Here is a 21728-nt window from a genome sequence, read left to right on the forward strand (position 1 = left end):
AATGCCAAAAATAGGTTTGTTTTGAATTCATATTATAGAACTATGTTCTAATTTCTTCGTTTTCCAATATTTGTTTGTCACAGTTATATGAATTATGGCAGAAAGTGACAGAATTAGTGAACTCCCGGCTGATATACTTGACAATATTTTGGGATTTTTGTCGATTCAAGAAGCTGCTAGAACTACAATTTTATCTTCCATTTGGAAGGATATATGGTTTAGTCTGACAAAGCTTAGCTTTGACCCTGATTTCTTTGATTACATATGTCTTAAATATCCCTATGCTGGAGGTGGGAGGTTGGAATCTCCTATTTTTGAAGTAATCAACAAAATTCTCATTCAACACAATGGACCTATTCAGAAAATTATCTTCTGCTTTTGCGGAGATGTATCTGTATCCCATTTCCTTGAAGACTTTGATTATGAGTATATAGCTAATTTGATGTCGGACAATTTGAATCAGTGGTTTCTGTTGAAAACTAAAGAGTTAGATTTATCTATAGGGTTGTGTCTGTTTATGAATAGATGTCAGTTATGGGTAGTTACTTACAGTTATGTATTTGTGTATATATATGTACTGTGTTTCTGTATTAGAAACAGCGAGAATACCAATATAATTTCACTTTTATACACATTTCCTATTCCTAGATTCTTCATATTGCTTCCGCCTAACTGGCGGGTGGTGTTATTCTCCACCCGCCAGGCCATTCCATCTTCCAAATTCAACATGGTATCAGAGCCTACTTTCCTAGGGTATTTCAAACATCAAAATTGTATTTTTCCTTGTGATGTATTCTCCGGTGAAAATTCCAGATTGTTGTTTTGCCCTTGGACCTTTTGGTGAAGTTTGAAGGCTTTTTGGGTTGGTTGCCAAACCTCTTTCCGGGGTGTTTTTGGTATAACCGTATTTGTTTCTTTATATTCGGTATACCATACTTAGTCCCTAGGGTTTTCATGTTTGGCACCTTGTTTATTTCCGGAAGCTTCTTTTGTTATTCACTTATCCTATAAGAGGTATAAACAACAATCATGTGGTTTTCTCGGTATTCATACAACAATCTATGGGCTCTACTACATCCCCTTTGCTGCTCATGATTTGGTTGCTCTGCCGTTCATGATGGAGATTGTTGATTGGCAAATCCTAGAATGCTTATGTTGCTGTGAGGGTGTTCGTGTTAATCTTCGCCCTTGGTGACTTCATTCCCAAGGTTGTTTGTGACAAGCTTTGCCCTGGTGCCTTCATTCCCAAGGATTGTTTATAGCATTGTTCCTCCGAAGCCATCCAACACTGTTATTCTCTAACTGCTTTTAATCTTCATTTGTAATGTAGAGTGTATGTTTTAATCCAAGCTTGAAACTTCTAGATGTTCCAGCTTGAGGGGGAGTGTTGAAAACTAAAGAGTTAGATTTATCTATAGGGTTGTGTCTGTTTATGAATAGATGTCAGTTATGGGTAGTTATGGGTAGTTACTTACAGTTATGTATTTGTGTATATATATGTACTGTGTTTCTGTATTAGAAACAGAGAATATACTAATATAATTTCAGTTTTATACACATTTCCTATTCCTAGATTCTTCATATTGCTTCCGCCTAACTGGCGTGTGGTGTTATTCTCCACCCGCCAGGCCATTCCATCTTCCAAATTCAACAGTTTCTTCTTCTCACCCAGAATGGTGTTGAAGAAATTGACATTTCTTGTAGTATAGATATAGAAACAAGATGGAGGGTGCCGAATTGCATATATTTTCTTGCCCAACGCTGAAGAGATTGAAACTTTTTAATGTCTCTGTTGAACTAATGAATGCCATGTGTGTACTTCCGAATGTTACATCACTTTGTCTTGACCATGTTAACTTTAAGCCTAGAAATTTTTCGGATTATGTTGTTTATCTTCCTATGCTTGAGGATCTCTCATTTGTCGAATGCAGTAACATATTTTATTTTAACATTGTTGCACCAAAACTTGGTAGTTTGGATATCATCCTGCACAAGATTTTATGTTATTGTTACATGGGATTTGGTGTTCTGCCACCTAACTTGGACTTGAGATCTATATAAAGTCTTAATTTGGATTGTTCCACTTGTTGCTTTGAGGTAAATTGGCCTGACTCTTTTTTTGTTTAATTCTGTTTTTATAAAATGTTTTTTAAGAACTGATCTAATTGTCTTTCTCTTGATTTCCAAGATGTTTATTGAAAAACGTACAAGAGTGGGAAATGCACCTGCACTAAACATTGAACTCCTCAAGCTACATATATCAAGTTATAGCTTTCCGTCAAAAAATATAAATAATTCTGCATTCATACATTTGCTGCAAGCATGCCCAAAATTATGCGAACTTGATATATGGGGTCTACAGGTAATCTTCATTTTTATATGTATGGATACGTTCCATAAAATTCTGGTTGATTCCATTATTGTTGCATTTCTTAATGCAAATTTGTTATGTATTATGAACTAATTGCTTATTTATGTTTATGTTCCGTTATTAGTATTTGAAGTTAAATCCAGAGGATTTTGTGCTTATGGAGGAACTCAGCAGTGTGGATCGAACACTGAAAATGCATCGCACTTTGAAGTTTAGCCGTTTTAATGGGTGGAGGCCTGAAATGCAGTCTATTAAAGTGTTACTTGCTTGCTTTCTAGGAATTAAGAAGGTTGTCATTGTTCGAGGTTGGATTCGCTCTGATGAAGAATTTAAAATTTTGCAGGAACTTCTAGGTATGGTTGAAACCAAATACGGTGTTAGGAACATTGTATTAGGATTTTGATGATACCAATGTAATGTAGAAAAGTAAACCCCTAACCATTAGCTTTTTTAATCGCTGCCTTCGTCCTAGACGAAAGTTGCCATAACTCCCCTGTAATTCGTGTTAAGATAGACAAACACACGAAAATGAGTTATTAGATCTGAACACGTATCGCGCGCTAATTCGTTCGCATATTCCTTCCTGGGTACTTATTCGCACCTGAGTGCATCCCTATATATATATATATATATATATATATATATATATATATATATATATATATATATATATATATATATATATCTACTATACTAATAAGAGCCCAAGAGAGTTAGGCCTATAATGGGTAGAAAAAATGGCGGTCACAGATTTTAATCAAATGAATGACTCAGATTGATTGAAAGATTGATCAGATTTAAATTTTACACTAAAATTTTCTAAAATACCCACACACCGTTACTAATTCCGTTAAAATTTTAAAAATTGTCGTTAGTTCATCGTTAACTTACTCATTGACTTCAATAGAAAAAAGGTCTTAGGTTCGAACCTCATTCCAATCAAAGTTGGCATAATTAGTACTTTATTTTACTCTTATTAAATTATATAAATAATAATTTAGTAGTTACAACACAAAATAATACATATGCATTTCTTTAATTTATAATTATGTGTCCACAATGCCTTTATTCAAAAAAAAAAAAATTATTCATTATCAATAAATTAAATAAGAGAAATAATTTTATTAGATAAAAATTCTTTATATTCAAATTTATTAATTGATTATATTCGCTACATTATCCTTACAATGTCTTTATTCAGTGAAAAAAAATTAAAAAATATTAATTATCAATAAATTAATTAAAATAAATATTTTCATTAGTTATATTGTCTTTATTTTTCTCAATTGTAAAGTTTTTACATTCAAATTCATCAATTGATTATATTCACTACATTATCTATTATCTTTTTTGTGCACTGTTTTTCTAATTAAATATCAAAGTTATAATACAAAATAATGCTATATATATATTTATTTACCAAGTATTTTATTAATACCATGAAAAAATTAAAAAAATATAATTAATAAATCCAACCATATTAACTACTTGAGAGATATTGTGACAAAGAGAGTATTCAAATCACACAACAAATTGAAGTGAGAACTATCCCGCAATGTCCTTGTTTGACAATCAGCAGTTAGCGGTTAGCGTTAGTGGATTTGACCAGCGAATTTATTTAATTATTAACATTGGATAGAAAAAATGACCACCAAATTATTAAATCAAATGAATGGTTCATATTGTTTAGGTTTTTTTTTTCTTTTTAGATTTTCTAATTTATCCTTAATTATATGATTATCCTTAATTTTTCCGTTAATTCACCCTTAGTCTAATTCTAATATTAAAGTCTAATATAGAATTATAACTACACCATTAAGCTAATTCTAATATTAAAGTCTGAATAGAACTTAACCACAAATCCTAATGTCGGAATCTTCTTAAACAATATTAGTATATATTTAATATTTTATGCCCTAATTTTTATTTGTTCTCCCTTATGTCCCGTATTTGGTTTCAACCATACCTATACAATTATTTTATTTGACAATTATAATCAATCTTGACTATATTATCTTGCATTTGTAAACTTAGAATTACATATTTAACTCGCACAGGCTTAGCTCAATGGTTTAGTGGGTAGTATTTGGGAGAAGAGACCAAGGTTTGAACCTCGGCGGCGGCAGTGCGGGAATTATGTCCAAAGTGGGCAGATTCCTTGTGCGTATCAGCATTTGACCCTGTCTGCTTTTACAACTTCCCACAATGCTCTGTTGGGCCGGAGTGCGGGGGGCCCTTGGGGTTGGGGACTCAACCTTTGGGAGAAGAATTACCTATTTAAATACGCAAATTCAACCTTCAATTATCTATGCATGAACAATTTCAATATAATTCTGTCTTCATATACTTTAAAGTACTTATTTAAAAAAAAAAAAAAGCATTGAGCATTATCCCAATCGCGCAATGCGCGTAAAAAACTAGTATATATATATATATATATATATATATATATATATATATATATATATATATATATATATATATATATATATATATATATATATATATATATATATATATATGTTTATAGAATCGCACTCAGGTGCGAATGCTTCGCCCAGGCGCGAAATAGGAATGAATTCTGTTCGTCCACGTGTTCAGATCTAATGGATCAGAAAACGTGATGGCATTTTCGTAAATAATTGAACATCGAAGTGCAAGTAAAATGTATTACAAGTGCATGTAAAATGTATTATAGGTGCAAGTAAAAATTTACACTGAGCATCAATACTTAGTTGCACCTATAGTTCTAAGTAGTTGCACCTATTGTTCTAAGTAGTTGCACACATAGTTATAAGTAGTTGCACCTAGGTGTATGAATGTTTGCGAGTGGTTTTCAGGGGTATTACTACTCGCTGAACTCAGATCAATGAATGTTAACAAGGCAAAATTACATGCACTTATAGGTGAAAGTAGGTGCACCTATAGTTATAAATAGTTGCACATATAGTTATAAATAGTTGCATATATAGTTATAAGCACACCGGGTGCATGAATGTTTGCGGAAAGTGAATGCTAACAAGGCAAAATTACATGCACATATAGGTGAAAGTAGGTGCACCTATAGTTATAAGTAGTTGCACCTATAGTTATAAATAGTTGCACATATAGTTATAAGCACATCCAGGTGCATGAATGTTTGCGGAAAGTGAATGCTAACAAGGCAAAATTACATGCACTGTACTTATAGGTGAAAGTAGGTGCACTTGTAAGTGATTTTACTTGCACTTCGATGTTCAATTATTTACGAAAATGCCACCGCATTTTTTTTTTTAAGTTATTAGATCTGAACACGTATCGCGCTAATTCGTTCGCATATTCCTTCCTGGGTACTTATTCGCACCTGAGTGCATCCCTCTATATATATATATATATATATATATATATATATATATATATATATATATATATATATATATATATATATATATATATGTGTGTGTGTGTGTGTGTGTGTGTGTGTGTGTGTGTGTGTGTGTGTGTGTGTGTGTGCGCGCGCGCGCATCATACATATATATAATATGACATATATACACCCGTAGACTGGTTTGATACTTTGAATCTTTGGATGATTGAAGTATTTGAGTATTTTTAATTTTTAATAGTGTTTTGATGTTATGACTTATGAATTATCATCATTTATTTGGATGTGTTATTTGATTGAATGTTGAAAATAGCCTCATTAAAATTGTCAAACTGCGAATCTGTTATTGTTTTTTTGGCGCATGCCTAGCGCCGCCTAGATTTCGCCTACGCGCTGTCCGGGCGCCCGACTAGCGTCTAGCGCATACCGTAACCATGTGTATAAGTAATAATTTGTTTGAGAAAAAAAATTAAATAAAATGTTTACTTTAAGGATAGAAATGTCAATTTAATATATCAGGGAAAAAAACCGCAACTTTTAAAATAATTGAAGGACTAATGTGCTTACAAGAATAATACAGGTAAAAAATATGCTATAAACATATAATTTAGGAGGGAAAAGTGCCATTATCTCTAATAGAATATATAAAAACCTTAAAATTTCTGCTTACATGCACGTACGCACGCATGCATGCATGCATAAGAAGATTGAAAAACAAGAAAAGAGATATGATTACAAACATTATCATAAATCATAATTAATGAGCAATAATAATATAATAATGATTATTAGTTGAGAGAGCATTCAGGTGGGAATCCTTGTGGGAAGCGTTTGGCATCAGTGCAATAGTTGTAAATCATGTAATTTTTCTGCACCCATTGGATCCTTTGTTGGCCACTGATGTCTAGTGATTGGGAAAGCCATGGATTAGCAGAGGGGTTTTGGGTGCAGGAAGAAGTTGAAGATGCAGAGCCATAAACGCAGGCTTGGGCACTGTAATTCCTGTAGGAGGCAATGAAGGGTGCCTGGCTCCAGTCTGTCTTCACTAGCCCTCCTCTTGTTGCCCAGTCTTCTGCATCCCACAGGCTTGAGTACATCCACATTGGTTGGTCCTTTGGATATGGGATCCCACTTGCTTCCATGTTCTTAAATTGTCTAATTGGTGTCCCATCCACTGAAAATCTGCATATATATAAGTCAACATTTAAGTTTGCCAAATTTTTACATTCTAGCTTAGCTAGGCCCCAGGAATTTTAAGCCTGTAGGGACATTTTTGGATTTTTGTGGTCCCATTTTACCAATTAATTAGGGGAGAGAGGTAAAAATTGAATTGCAACTTCAATAATTAAAGAAAATTTGGAGAAAGTTGTAAAATTAATGGATGAAGGAAGAATCTTGCCCGTCTTCAATTGTCATGCATGATTTGGAGAAAAAAATTGATCTTTAGGCGAGATAGAAAGAGGCCTGAAGAAATGTAGGCTTAATTACACATTTTTTTTTTAATTTCTTAGACAGTAAGGTCAAAAATATATATTTGACCCTCTAAAATTAAGGTCGTTCCAGGTATAATTATAAATATATATAATACTTGGTGTGTGTACATATATATATATATATATATATATATATATATATATATATATATATATATATATATATATATATATATATGATTTTATCAATCTAATATTGGATATATACTAGCATGCATGGTATGCCTAATTACACTGTATTTATGAGAATATAATAATGATTGATAGTAGTAAACACACACAAAAATTTCAGACTGTTGGCTTTGGTAACTACGCACAATATTACAAATTATACTCTAAAGAGGATATGTTGACCTTCTTTGTTTAAGTCATAAATATATAATGTATGTTAGTTTTGTATACTCTCAAATAGTGATTATGTAATATTGACAGATGGACACAATAGAAATATGGTAATTAAATATGTAATGTGAAGATGCATGGGTGATAATAAATTAAAAGGGTTTATTTATATATATACATACATGATGCTTTGTGGGTTCCATAAGATGGAGTAGGTATGGAAGTCCTGGGTGGGGTCAAACCAAAGGTAAAACTGCTGTTCTCTACCACCCTTCCCTTGTGTGAACACATTTGTATGTAGAACATAGGGATCACCACTTAAGTTGCCAAGGAACTCAAAGTCAATCTCATCATGCGTTGATCCCAATGAAGACAGCTGCATATCATATAGATTAGATACAGCATATATGTACGTAAAGTATGTAGAATATTCCAGTCTTTCTTTAACTTTTATTTTTTAATGAAATGAATAAAATTATGGGACTTACGTAGTATGTTGTCACCGTGCCGGCGGAGTTGCCGGCCACAAGTTTGATCTTCATATCAATCTTCCCGTACATATACTGATTTTTTGACCTGAAACCGGAGCCGGAAGCCCTGTCCAGGGACAACGTTAGAAGCTGCCCGTTTTCGAGTATTTTGCCGTGGTCTCGCCCCCAGTTAAAATCAATCTCGTTGTTGAAGTTGCCGCCGGCGACGCCAGCCGACAACGTCGTTAACAATAATATGAAAACTGCAACGCCGCCGCCTCTGTGTGTTGCTTCGAGGCTAGCCATGGAGGATTATATTAATTGGGAGGCAAGATCAGAGTCTTATTTGGGGGAGAAAAATTAAATAATGATGTGTGAATACTTGTATGCATGGAGATGGCTAGCTTGCCCTTTATATAATACTCCCCCTCAGCCTAATAAGTCCATCGTGTTAGATATATTAGGAATGTGCATGATTGGAGTAATTGTGATTTGATTGTGAGTAATTGGAGTGATTGCATTGTAAATTGATTGTAATTAGTCTTTCCATTCTAGTAGCCTTGGGTGTTATTATATTGTAATCCTGTTGTAACCTCTTATCCAATTGTAATTCAAACTCTCATTCATTGATCAAGCACTTGACAAGGTATAACAGAATAAATGTGTAACTTTATTTCCTTATATTGCATAGGAGTTGATGTGATAACAGATGTTGTACTCAGCTCTTTAAGTGACCGTCACCCAACAACTAGAATTATACATTGAAATTATAAAATTTAAGATAATTATTGCATACTTATACATCAATCAACAAGTTAACTAAAACCAGACACCAAAATTTTAGGTTTTTCTAAGATAGCTCCATGCTTATACCTCAGCCAGTCAACTAACTAAGATTATACACCAAAATAAAAAGTTTTAGGGATAAAGTATAAATAAGCTACTGAATTATTTGGGAAATGGTAATTAAGTCATCGAACTCAAATAACCCTCAATTAAGTCATTGAATTCGAAAAAAAAAAAAAGAAAAAAAAAAGGAGCAAATAAACCATTGAACTCAGAAAAAAATGAACAATTATCATTTTTAACAGGTTAACTCTAAGTTTTTAATTTGCTGACTGGATTGCCAAATATTTATTTTACTTACGTTTTTTTTTTTTTAAATTATAATCCACCTTCAACTAGATTATACACCCATCCAAATTATAAATTTTAAGATTGCTTTATACTCGAGACTAGTCATCTAAAATTACACACCAAAACAATAGATTTTAAGATAATTATACTCTCATAACTCAAACCTAGCTAAAAACTTTGATTAAGTTGGATGAGATCCTCACTATTTCGTTCACATCTCATGGATGATATTTTTTAACTTAAGAATAGGTATTCTGTCAAATATACCTAAATTGAACAAATTACAATCAAGTTAAATTCACCAAGTTTTATTCATCAAAAGTCACACTTAATTATATCAACCAAAATAATTCAATTTGAAAATTGACTACCTTGAAATAATTTACCAGTACAATGTAGGTTGCCTAAGGATTTGGTTACGTTATATACTAGGAGAGGTGTTGGCGGGACCGCAGCGTAGACAAAGTCCTAACATTGACCTATGTTCCTAGTATTTATTAACGTAATAATGATGAGGTTTATAAATTTTTATTTTTTATGTTATAACTCAAGATAAAGTTCAATATAGTATGTGATTTAGAGGTTAATAACTTACCCCAAATCCCCAACCTTAATGGTTCCCTCACACTCTGACCTGATAGAGCATGTAGGAGAATGTAAAATATAATTCAAAATATAATTCATTTAAAATATAATTCAAAATAATTAATTTCAACACCGTTTTTGTCACCAAAAATTTTGGTAGAGTAAAAAATGGCTATTTTGAAATTTCTTAAAACCGAATTTATAAAATTAAATTTTGGGTTGTTATAGAGACGTTTGAGGTGGCCACACTCCATTGACATTTCCCACCGATGCGTTCCTTGGCCTTCTAAAGTTAGAACCTTCACCACTTCGTTCCTTCTCTTGACTTGCTCTTGATCTCCCCTTTGGATTTGTTGCACCCGATAGAGGTCGGCAACACATGTATAAGCTTCATTGAGAGTCCTTGGTTTGTGAACTATCAAGGCTTTCCTAGCCTAGCCTGGTAGTTAAGCCCCGTCACGAACTTCTCCACCCTAGTTGCCTCCGTGGGAACCAAAACATGGGCAAAACGAGCCAGCTCCAAGAACCTATTATGGTACTCCACCACCGAATAAAGTCTCTGCTTGAGATGAAGGAACTACTCGTACATCGCTGCTCTAACGGGTGCGGGGTAGAAGCGTTCGTGAAGCTTATCCTTCAAACCCTCCCAGTTGAAACCTGGTTATTGCCTACAGATTGGCCCTTCATGAACCCACCATAGAACGGCCTCGTGACCGAAGTAAATTAAAACACAGCTAACTCCACCCGACGCTCCTTCGGGCAACCCACCACTTCGAAGATATTGTCAAGAGTCCGGATCCACTCTTCCAACATGGTGGGATCCTCTTCCCATTCTGTGGATGGTTGTTGTTGTTGTTGTGAAGAAGAGCGTTACTCAAGATTTGAGTAATCTGGGTCAAATAGTGCAGGTTTTGAGCCAACTGTTCATTCGTAGGCGTTTCCAGAGTCCTTGCACGGTATCTTGACGGTGCCATCCTTGAGTTCTACAGAAGCAACACTGGTTACGGAAGAAAACTTAGAAGCTTGCACCCTTACCCGGTGCCTTAACTTAAAGGAACGAAAGCTAGCCGAAGAACAAAGCACAACAGAAAACGATAAATAACTAACAACCTCACCGTGCGTCATAGGGTTCCTATAACTTAGGTACTTAAACACCTAGGATTCGAGCTGAACATCTTAAAGTCTCCTTCTAGAAGCATTAACCTAGACTCAAACCTAGCTCTGATACCAACTGTAACACCCCCAAAACTAGGCAAACATTAAACACTTAAACTTAGGAAATAAGAGCAACATCTAACTATAATCATATAAACATTCTGCGGAAGCTAACATAGTTAAAGTGATGTTATGCCACATCTAGATTTCCAACCTAGATGCACAAGCTTACAAAACTATTATCCAAAAGAGTCTACAAGTTCAAGGGCACACAGTCCAAAACAACTAAGCTAAAGGGAAAGAAAAGCTAGTTTAAACCGGGCTCCACTACGCGCTCTCGGATCAACTATTCAACTAAAAACATAAGGTATAAAAACAATGGTAAAAGCCATAAAGGACATAATTGTATACTTTATAGGTAAAAGCAATTTTGAGACTTGGGAATACATAAGTATAGTCTTAAATAACTCTAGCTTTACAAATCACGAGGAATAGAAGTAATATTCCGACCATACATGAAATGCACTCATCAATATCACTCAATACCACGAGACAACGATATGGATCAATTCAATGAATAGAGGGAACGAATATAGCAAACGATATAGATTAATTCAAGGAATAGAGCTAACGAATCAAGAGATAACAAGTACAGTAAGATAAACACAATCATCAAGAAGGTGGTTATCAACACAATCCACAATCAATCAATCACCACAAGGTTCCAAATCCATAAAGGACATAGTCAAACCAAGTCATTCACCGTGGAGTCACCAAATGACTCGAATCACAATGGAACAACATGAGGGCCTAGAACTAATATGTACCGCAGTGTCAAAGAACCTAGTATGGATTTCGCGGGGTCGTAGACCCGATTAGAGATTTTCGCGGGGATACTAAGTCCCGATTCATGGTTTTCGCGGGGTCAGAGGACCCGATTCAATAATTCCGCGGGGACACGAAGTCCCGATTTAGTAACATCTGCGGGGACTAGTCCCGATTCATATACCATTATCTCGAATCCTGGTAAAAGTTAAGCCCTCATTGTCCATCCACCAACTCAATCATCACCACAAGAATTCAATACACAAGGAATATAGAGATACAAATCAAAGGTATAGATTCCACAAGAAGGGTGTACAACAACGGATAAGCTCAAACAATAGCTCAATCAAAGAATCATCAAGGATAAAGTACAATGAATGTACAAACTCACAACGATATATCACAATGAAAGGAATTCACGAAAGAGATACGAATAAGGTATTCCAAAGGCTACACAACGATATCAAATGATTCCAATCAAAGGATTACAACGAATAGATAGGTTCAAGTATCGATCCAATCACGAATCAAGAAGTTATCACAAGGAAATCACACACTAGTACCGATAAGTAACGTAACTAGCATGCAAGCCAAGAAGGTAGCCACAAAGGCTCATACGAATAACACAAACTTCATTTGAATCCAATGAATCACAATATTGAACTACAACCACGATTCAAGACTCATATCCTAACCATAAGGTTCACAACACATCGCTCTAAACTTACGAGACATCAATAAAGACATGTAAATACTCGGGGATCAACAAATCAAGAAGCCAACAACATACGTACCAGTGGGTGGTTTGGACGGGTGGTAAAGTACCCGCCGAAAACCCCACTTCGTACCAGCGAGTGGTTCCGGCGGGTGGCAAAGTACCTGCCGAACCCCTGCCATACAACCATGTACCCGCGGGTGGTACTGGGGGGTAGTAAAGTGCCTGCCAGGTACCCGCTGGTACCGAACCAGTAGAAGAATCTCAACTTCGGGAAAAATCCTAAGAATGCACAAATCCAAGTCCAAACACCTCAATACGCACATCAACAACCAAAGGGACTTGAATACAAGGAATAGCTCAACAAATAGCACCAAACAACCGTAGATACAAGCTCTACAATAGCATAATCACAAGAATATGCATATCACTACTCAAGAACATCAATTAGCAAGGAAAATAGGTTTTGTTGGACATAGGGTTACCTCCTTAGCTTATCTCCTTCCAACTCCCTAGATTACTCTTGCAAATCCTCTTCCAAGTGATCTTCAACCACAAACCCAAAACCCAACAAACACAAGAATAATCTTAGATAAAGAAGATGCAAAACTAAGAAATAAGACTATATACTCCTAATACTTACCCTTCCTAAGCTTGATGATGGTGAAAGGTAGAGTCTTGCTTGGCTTTCTTGGGTGAGAAGGTGAAGAGCTCTCTTGGGTAGGATGGGAGAGTTAGGGTGGCTTGAAGAACAAGCTAAAATGTTGAGAGAGTTTTGGCCAAGTGTGGGAATGCTAGGGTGAGTGTGTTTAGGTAGTGGCTTGGGTTCCAAGTTAGAAATTATGAAATGACCATTAAGGGCCTCTTTCTTCCAACATAAAGGCTAGAAGAGTTTCTTTTAAGTAAAGGCTAGAGTACAAATGTTATAGCATAAGGTCCAACCCATTGACCATATTAAAAGGTTAAGGGATTTGGGTCAAACTAGATCCTCCTAACTAGCATTCAAAAAAAAAGATCCTCCTAACTAGATTCAGGGATCAATTATAAGAAGAATTGTAAGGATAATTAGAAAATTAATCAAGTAATTAATTTAGATTTAAGGGATTAATTTCAGGGGTTGCAAAATTGGACCAAACAACTTAATTGAGTTTTGGGTGCTTTAATTTTGGGCATAGGCTTATATGATCATGATGGACCGCTGGTTTGAAATGGAGGGAATTATGAATTGAACTTGCCTATTTTGTTCTTCTTCTATAGAATGGATGGACTGGAATTTGGACTTGCATTTAATGGCAAATTATCATGTGTCATAAAAAGTTGTATATTTTTAATATACTAAAAGTAAATTATTTGTGTAATGAATGTACATGATTTGATAGTATACAAAATAATGTATTTTCAGCATTAAAATAATGCGCATACATGACATAAATAATTTACTTTTAATATATTAAAATTTTACTTTCTATTCATGATCTATACAACTCTGTAGACCATAAGACCATTGTCCATAGAATAATGATTGCTTTAACAATCACTATTCTATGGGTCATAATCCACACAGCTGTATAGACCACAAATAAAAAGTAGATTATTTATATACATAAAGTACATTATTTGAAAGTGATTGCGGTAATTTGTGGCAAACAAATAATACCCGAAGTATTCAGGTTGTCGAACCACAGAGTGATGGGGTACTAAGCGCTAGCTATTAGGTTACTCATATGAAACTAGTCCGAACGAAACTTGAAGATTGGGTAATTGCAGAAAATAACAAGCAGAATAAAATAATAAAATAAATAAAAAGGTTTTGTAAACAATAGAGCAAAACAGGATTCTTGGGATCACAATGTTTAATCACCTAGTGCCAATTAACGTTTGTAATATTTAGTTTGGAATTAAGACTTGTATGGGAATGCAAAGTGGAACAGAATTACTCTCGTAATCTCTACCCCTAGTGAATTTCCACTCTCATGGCTTAAACACCCGATAAGATCGAAGATCAGCATTCAATTATTCCTAATTACTACCATCTCTCGATGCGCAACAATCTAGAATAAAGTTCCCCCAATAAATTCCCCTTTCTCAAGGTCCAACCATTGGGTGCAATCGTGTGTGCCCTAATTTATGCCCCAACTCTCGTTGGTGACGCAAACATGGCTATGAAGCTAGTAATTTAGGCCTTTAATTACCAACAACAATAGGTTAAAACAAGATTGCAACACAAATCATAAAATCAAACATAAATATATTAAGAAATTAACGAACTAGGCACATAGGTTCACAAACAAATTCACCCAAAAATCCCTAAGCACATAGGCACCTTTTAACTTTGAGGAAAGAAGAATTAGCGCTGCGCTTCTTTTTTTGAGCTCCGCGTCTTTCTCGATGCGTCGAGCGATGGCTCGACGCGTCGAGACCTGATGGTTTCGATCGGAAAATTTTCTGGAAATTTTCGACGCGTCGAGTCCTGTGGGTCCTGAACTTGTCCAAAAATTACTCCAAACTCATTCTTGAACTTCCCTTGCTCATATTTTGACCTAAAATGGTTCAAAAACACTAATAAACACCGTAAAACGACAAAAATTTAATTAAATAAGCAAAAGTAAAGAACTTAATTACTGAGATAATTCAAAATAACTACAAAAACAAGCACAGATGTGATAACATCAGAAAGTATAGTGTTTAAGTACTGAAAGTACATTACTTTGTATACTATCAAATAAAGTGAATTTAGTAAACAAATAATGTACTTTTAGTATATTTAAAATGTACCTTACATTTAGAAAAAATACATTATTTGAGTACTAAAAATATATTATTTTGTATAATGTACATTCAATATATAAATAATGTACTTTTAATATAATAAAAATACATTTTCTTTTATGATCCACTGTGAACGGCAAATTATATCATGCACCACGGTGCATGATCAATCATGCACCGCGCGTCCTTTTGTTAAATGAAAAGAAACGGTGTTTGTTTTCTGCCGTTTCGCACCCTTTCGCAAAAAGTAACCCTGGTATTCAGTGTTATTTTGTATACACTGCAGTTTCAGTTCAACACAACTATAGTTTCATTTCGATATAACTATAGTTTCATTCGATATTTATAAACTCAAATATGTGAAAATGTTATTTAATTTTATTTTATATACACTATAGTTTCATTAGAACACAACTACATGATCATTTTGATATAATTACAGCTTCATTGTACAATATACACTCAAATATGTGAAATGTTATTCAGTTTCATTTTATATACACTGCAGTTTCATTTCACTATAACTACAATATCATTTTGATATAACTGCAGTGTCGATTTAGATATACTGTTGTGTCAGTTGGTGTTTAATACACCAAACAAGCGGACTCCGTAAACTATAACGGCGGGCCGTTTCTTTTAATTAAAGAAACGACACCGTTTTTGACCGCGGTACACATGCAGTACTGTCTATGATATAACGACTGCCTGTGAACCAGGGTCTACATAAAAATTTGCCTAACTTTTATTGTCACTTTCAGCTTTCACTAAGCTTATCCTTAACCCATTTAATTGAATATACAGATCTGATCTATTGGGGGTTGGGACCCAAGTGTTTGTATTGGTTCATATTTGTATAGGCCCAATTTATTTATGTATCATGGGATGAAGTGTTTTTGCAATCGTATTTATTTATGTATCATGGGATGAAGTGTTTTTGCAATCGTTATACCCTACCCACGTGCGTCGCGCGCCTCCTAAAACGATGTTGTTTTGGGGTCGTTTTGGGAGGCGCGGTAGGAAGTTGCTGTGATTATGTATATTTGTTCACACAATTATGTATATTTGTTCACACAATTATGTATATTTGTTCATACAATTATGTATATTTGTTCAAACAGTTATGTACATTTTTTATACAATTATGTACATTCTTTTTATACAATTATGTACATCCGAATCAGAAAATTTGTGTGTATTATGTTAAGAGTTGATGTGTATTATGTTAAAAGTTTATGTTTATTATGCATTATGTTAGATTATGTGTATTATCTTTTAAAAAGTGTATGTATATTTTGTTATATAATTATGTACATACATGTATACAATTATGTGTATTCTAGTATAACATTATGTACATTTTTTAAAAGAAAAATTAACTGCCATACACTGGGGCGGGAAATTTCAAAAAAAAAAAAAAAAAATTTAAAACGACGTCGTTTTGCATCTGGGCGCACAGTGCAATGCGCGCCGTGGTGTAGGATATAAATTGCGGTGTTTTTGTAGGCCCAATTATGGATGATAAGCTTGAATCAAGGCTTAATAGTTATACTAGTTTGTTACGCGCATTGCGCGATTGGGATAATGCCCAATGTTTTTCTTAAATAAGTATTTTAAAGCATATCAAGGCAAGAGTATATTAGAATTGTTCATGCATAGATAATTGAATGTTGAATTTGCGTATTTAAATTGGTAATTCTAAGTTTACAAATGCAAGATAATATAGTCAAGATTGATTATAATTGTCAATAAAATAATTGTATGGGTATGGTTGAAACAAAATACGGGATATAAGGGAGAGCAAATAAAAATTAAAGCATATAATATTAAAAATATACTAATATTGTTTGAGGAGATTCCGGTGGGAGAAAAATGAAGACAATATAGCTAATGAAATTTTTTCTCTTAATTAATTTATTGATAATGAATTATTTTTTTTTAATAAATACATTGTAGGGACAATGTAGCGAATATAATCAATTGATAAATTTGAATTTTGAATGTAAAGAATTTTTACATTGGAGAAAAATAAAGACAATATAACTAATGAAATTATTTCTCTTATTTCATTTATTGATAATGAATAATTTTTTTGAATAAAGGCATTATAGACACATAATTCTAAATTAAAGAAATGCATATGTATTACTTTTTTGTTGTAGCTACTAAATTATTATTATTAATTTAACTAGTATTTGCACCCGTGCGATGCACGGAATGAATTTGTTGTAATATATTAATAATATATGAATCAATATATAATTATTTAAATTAGAACATTAAATATAATATAGTACAATTAAAGATATGATCTAGATCATTTATATATTTTGATGTTATTATTGCTTGAATTTGTGCAAATAATTGCTCAAATTAATAGCTATATTTAGATGTACGCATGCGGTGCTATATTTTGAAGATTTTATTTATCATTATTTAGTATTTTCATAAATTAGGCAAATGTGCTCGTTCTCTAACAACTCAGTTATAGAAATGAATTGCTATATTTTGAAGAGTAAAATAGAGTACTAATTATGCCAACTTTGATTGGGGTGTGGTTCGAACTTAAGACCTTTCTTATTGAAATTAATGAGTAAGTTAACGGTGAACTAACAGGAATTAACAGAAAAAATAATATTTAACGGAAAAGTTAACGGATAATCATATTCATTAAGGATAAATTAGGAAATCTCAAGAAAAAATTAAAATCTGATCAATCTGAGGCATTCATTTGATTAAAAAATTTGACCGCCATTTTTTCTACCCATTATAGACCTAACTCTCTTGGGCTCTTATTAGTATACTAGTTTTTTACGCGCATTGCGCGATTGAGATAATGCCCAATATTTTTTTAAATAAGTATTTTAAAGTATATCAATCCAAGATTATATTGGAATTGTTCATGCATAGATAATTGAATGTTAAATTTGTGTATTTAAATAGGCAATTCTAAGTTTACAAATGCAAGATAATATCGTCAAGATTGATTATAGTTGTCAATAAAATAATTGTATAGGTATGGTTGAAACCAAATAGAGGACATAAGGGAGAGAAAATAAAAATTAGGGCATAAATTATTAAACACTCCGTATATACTAATATTGAAGAGCTAACTACTGATTGTCAAACAAGGACATTGCGAGATAGTTTTCCACTTCAATTTGTTGTGTGATTTGAATACTCTTTTTGTCAATAAATCTCCCAAGTAGTTAATATGATTGACTTTATTATATTTTTTATTATTCATCATCATTCATCATCATCATCATCATCTATCATCATCATCATCATCATCTATCATCATTTATCATCATTCATTCATCATCATCATCATCATCATCATCATCATCTTATCATCATCATCATCATCATCATCATCATTCATCATCATTTCATCATCATCATCATCATCATCATTCATCATCATCATCATCATCATCATCATCATCATCATCATCATTCATTCTATCATCATCATTCATCATTCATCATTCATTCATCATCATCATCATTCATCATCATCATCATCAATCATCATCAATCATCATCATCATCATCATCATCATCATCATCATCATCAATCATCATCATCATCATCATCATCATCATCATCATCATCATCATCATCATCATCATCATCATCATCATCATCATCAATCATCATCATCATCATCATCAATAAAAAATCATCATCAATACATCATCATCATCATCAATCATCATCATCATCATCATCATCCATCATCATCATCATCATCATCATCATCATCATCATCATCATCTCATCATCATCATCATCATCATCATCATCATCATCATCATCATCATCATCATCATCATCATCATCATCATCATATCATCATCATCATCATCATCATCATCATCATCATCATCATCATCATCATCATCATCATCATCATCATCATCATCATCATCATCATCATCATCATCATCATCATCATCATCATCATCATCATATCATCATCATCATCATCATCATCATCATCATCATCATCATCATCATCATATCATCATCATCATCATCATCATCATCATCATCATCATCATCACATCATCATCATCATCATCATCATCATCATCATCATCATCATCATCATCATCATCATCATCATCATCATCATCATCATATCATCATCATCATCATCATCATCATCATCATCATCATCATCATCATCATCATCATCATCATCATCATCATCATCATCATCATCATCATCATCATCATCATCATCATCAATCATCATCATCATCATCATCATCATCATCATCATCATCATCATCATCATCATCATCATCATCATATCATCATCATCATCATCATCATCATCATCATCATCATCATCATCATCATCATCATCATCATCATCATCATCATCATCATCATCATCATCATCATCATCATCATCCATCATCATCATCATCATCATCATCATCATCATCATCATCATCATCATCATCATCATCATCATCATCATTCATCATCATCATCATCATCATCATCATCATCATCATCATCATCATCATCATCATCATCATCATCATCATCATCATCATCATCATCATCATCATCATCATCATCATCATCATCATCATCATCATCATCATCATCATCATCATCATCATCATCATCATCATCATCATCATCATCATCATCATCATCATCATCATCATCATCATCATCATCCATCATCATCATCTCATCATCATCATCATCATCATCATCATCATCATCATCATCATCATCATCATTCATCTTTCATCATCATCATTCATCATCATCATCATCATCATCATCATTCATCATCATCATCATCATCATATCATCATCATCATCATCATCATCATCATCATCATCATCATTCATCATCATCATTCATCATCATCATCATCATCATCATCATCATTCATCATCATCATCATCATCATCATCATCATCATCATCATCATCATCATCATCCATCATCATCATCATCATCATCATCATCATCATCATCATCATCATCATCATCATCATATCATCATCATCATCATCATCATCATCATCATCATCATCATCATCATCACATCATCATCATCATCATCATCATCATCATCATCATCATCATCATCATCATCATCATCATCATCATCATCATTCATCATCATCATCATCATCATCATCATTCATCATCATCATTCATCATTCATATCATCATCATCATCATCATCATCATCATCATCATCATCATCATCATATCATCTATCATCATCATCATATCATCATCATCATCATCATCATCATCATCATCATCATCATACCCTTAGGTCATTTTACATGTAAATCTAAACAATTAATTTTTTCAAATATCTTTTTACCAACCATTGATATAATTCGCTGGTCAAATTCGCTAATATAATCCGCTAACGCTAACCGCTAACTGCTGATTGTCAAACAAGGATATTGCGAAGTTGTTCTCACTTCAATTTGTTGTGTGATGTGAATAGTCTCTTTGTCAACAAATCCTTCAAGTAATTAATATAATTCGCTGGTCAAATTCGCTAATATAATCCGCTAACGCTAACCGCTAACTGCTGATTGTCAAACAAGGATATTGCGAAGTTGTTCTCACTTCAATTTGTTGTGTGATTTGAATAGTCTCTTTGTCAACAAATCCTTCAAGTAATTAATATGATTAGCTTTATTAATTATATTTTTTAAATTTTTTCATGGTATTAATAAAATACTTGGTAAATAAATATATAGCATTATTTTGTATTATAACTTTGATATTTAATTAAAAAAAAATTAGTGCACAAAAAAAGGTAGTATACAATGTGAGAATATAATCAATTGATGAATTTGAATGTAAAGAATTTTTACATTGGAGAAATATAAAGACAATATAACTAATAAAATTATTTTTCTTAATTAATTTATTAATAATGAATTATTTTTTTAATAAAGACATTGTAGGGACAATGTAGCAAATATAATCAATTGATGAATTTGAAAATAAAGAATTCTTATATTGGAGAAAAATAAATACAATATAACTAATGAAATTATTTCTCTTATTTAATTTATTGGTAATGAATAATTTTTTTTGAATAAAGGCATTGTAGACACATAATTCTAAATTAAAAAATGATATGTATTATTTTTTGTTGTAGCTACTAAATTATTATTTTTAATTAATTTAATAAGAGTAAAATAGAGTACTAATTATGCCAACTTTGATTGGGATGAGGTTCGAACCTAAGACCTTTAAATTCTTATTAAAATCAATGAGTAAGTTAACGGTGAACTAACAGAAATTAACAGAAAAGATAATATTTAACGGAAAAATTAACGGAAAATCACATTCATTAAGGATAAATTAGGAAATCTTAAGGAAAAATTAAAATTAGATCAATCTGAGCCATTCATTTGATTAAAAAATTTGACCGCCATTTTTTCTACCCATTATAGGCCTAACTCTCTTGGGCTCTTATTAGTATAGTA

General features: G+C 32.9%; 1 protein-coding gene across 1 annotated transcript; it reads right to left on the minus strand.

The window, feature by feature from the left end:
• Positions 1-6502: 6502 nt before the first annotated feature.
• Positions 6503-8447, minus strand: LOC109178399 (probable xyloglucan endotransglucosylase/hydrolase protein 23). Its single transcript, XM_019328024.1, has 3 exons — positions 8059-8447; positions 7753-7946; positions 6503-6917 (listed from the first exon to the last, which is right to left on the minus strand). The coding sequence occupies exons 1-3, from the start codon at positions 8344-8346 to the stop codon at positions 6524-6526; spliced, it is 876 nt and encodes a 291-aa protein (XP_019183569.1). The 5' UTR covers positions 8347-8447; the 3' UTR covers positions 6503-6523.
• Positions 8448-21728: the final 13281 nt, after the last annotated feature.

The sequence above is a fragment of the Ipomoea nil genome, unplaced genomic scaffold, assembly GCF_001879475.1.
Source record: "Ipomoea nil cultivar Tokyo-kokei standard unplaced genomic scaffold, Asagao_1.1 scaffold0177, whole genome shotgun sequence".
Classification (NCBI taxonomy): domain Eukaryota; kingdom Viridiplantae; phylum Streptophyta; class Magnoliopsida; order Solanales; family Convolvulaceae; genus Ipomoea; species Ipomoea nil.

What these genes read in the sequence shown, in the direction of transcription:
- LOC109178399 (XM_019328024.1), bottom strand. Translation starts at nt 8,346, where the DNA reads ATGGCTAGCCTCGAAGCAACACACAGAGGCGGCGGCGTTGCAGTTTTC. An exon ending in GCACGGTGACAACATACTAC is followed by an intron (nt 7,947 to 8,058) that starts GTAAGTCCCATA and finishes TATGATATGCAG; the next exon opens with CTGTCTTCATTGGGATCAAC. An exon ending in TGGAACCCACAAAGCATCAT is followed by an intron (nt 6,918 to 7,752) that starts GTATGTATATAT and finishes ATATATATGCAG; the next exon opens with ATTTTCAGTGGATGGGACAC.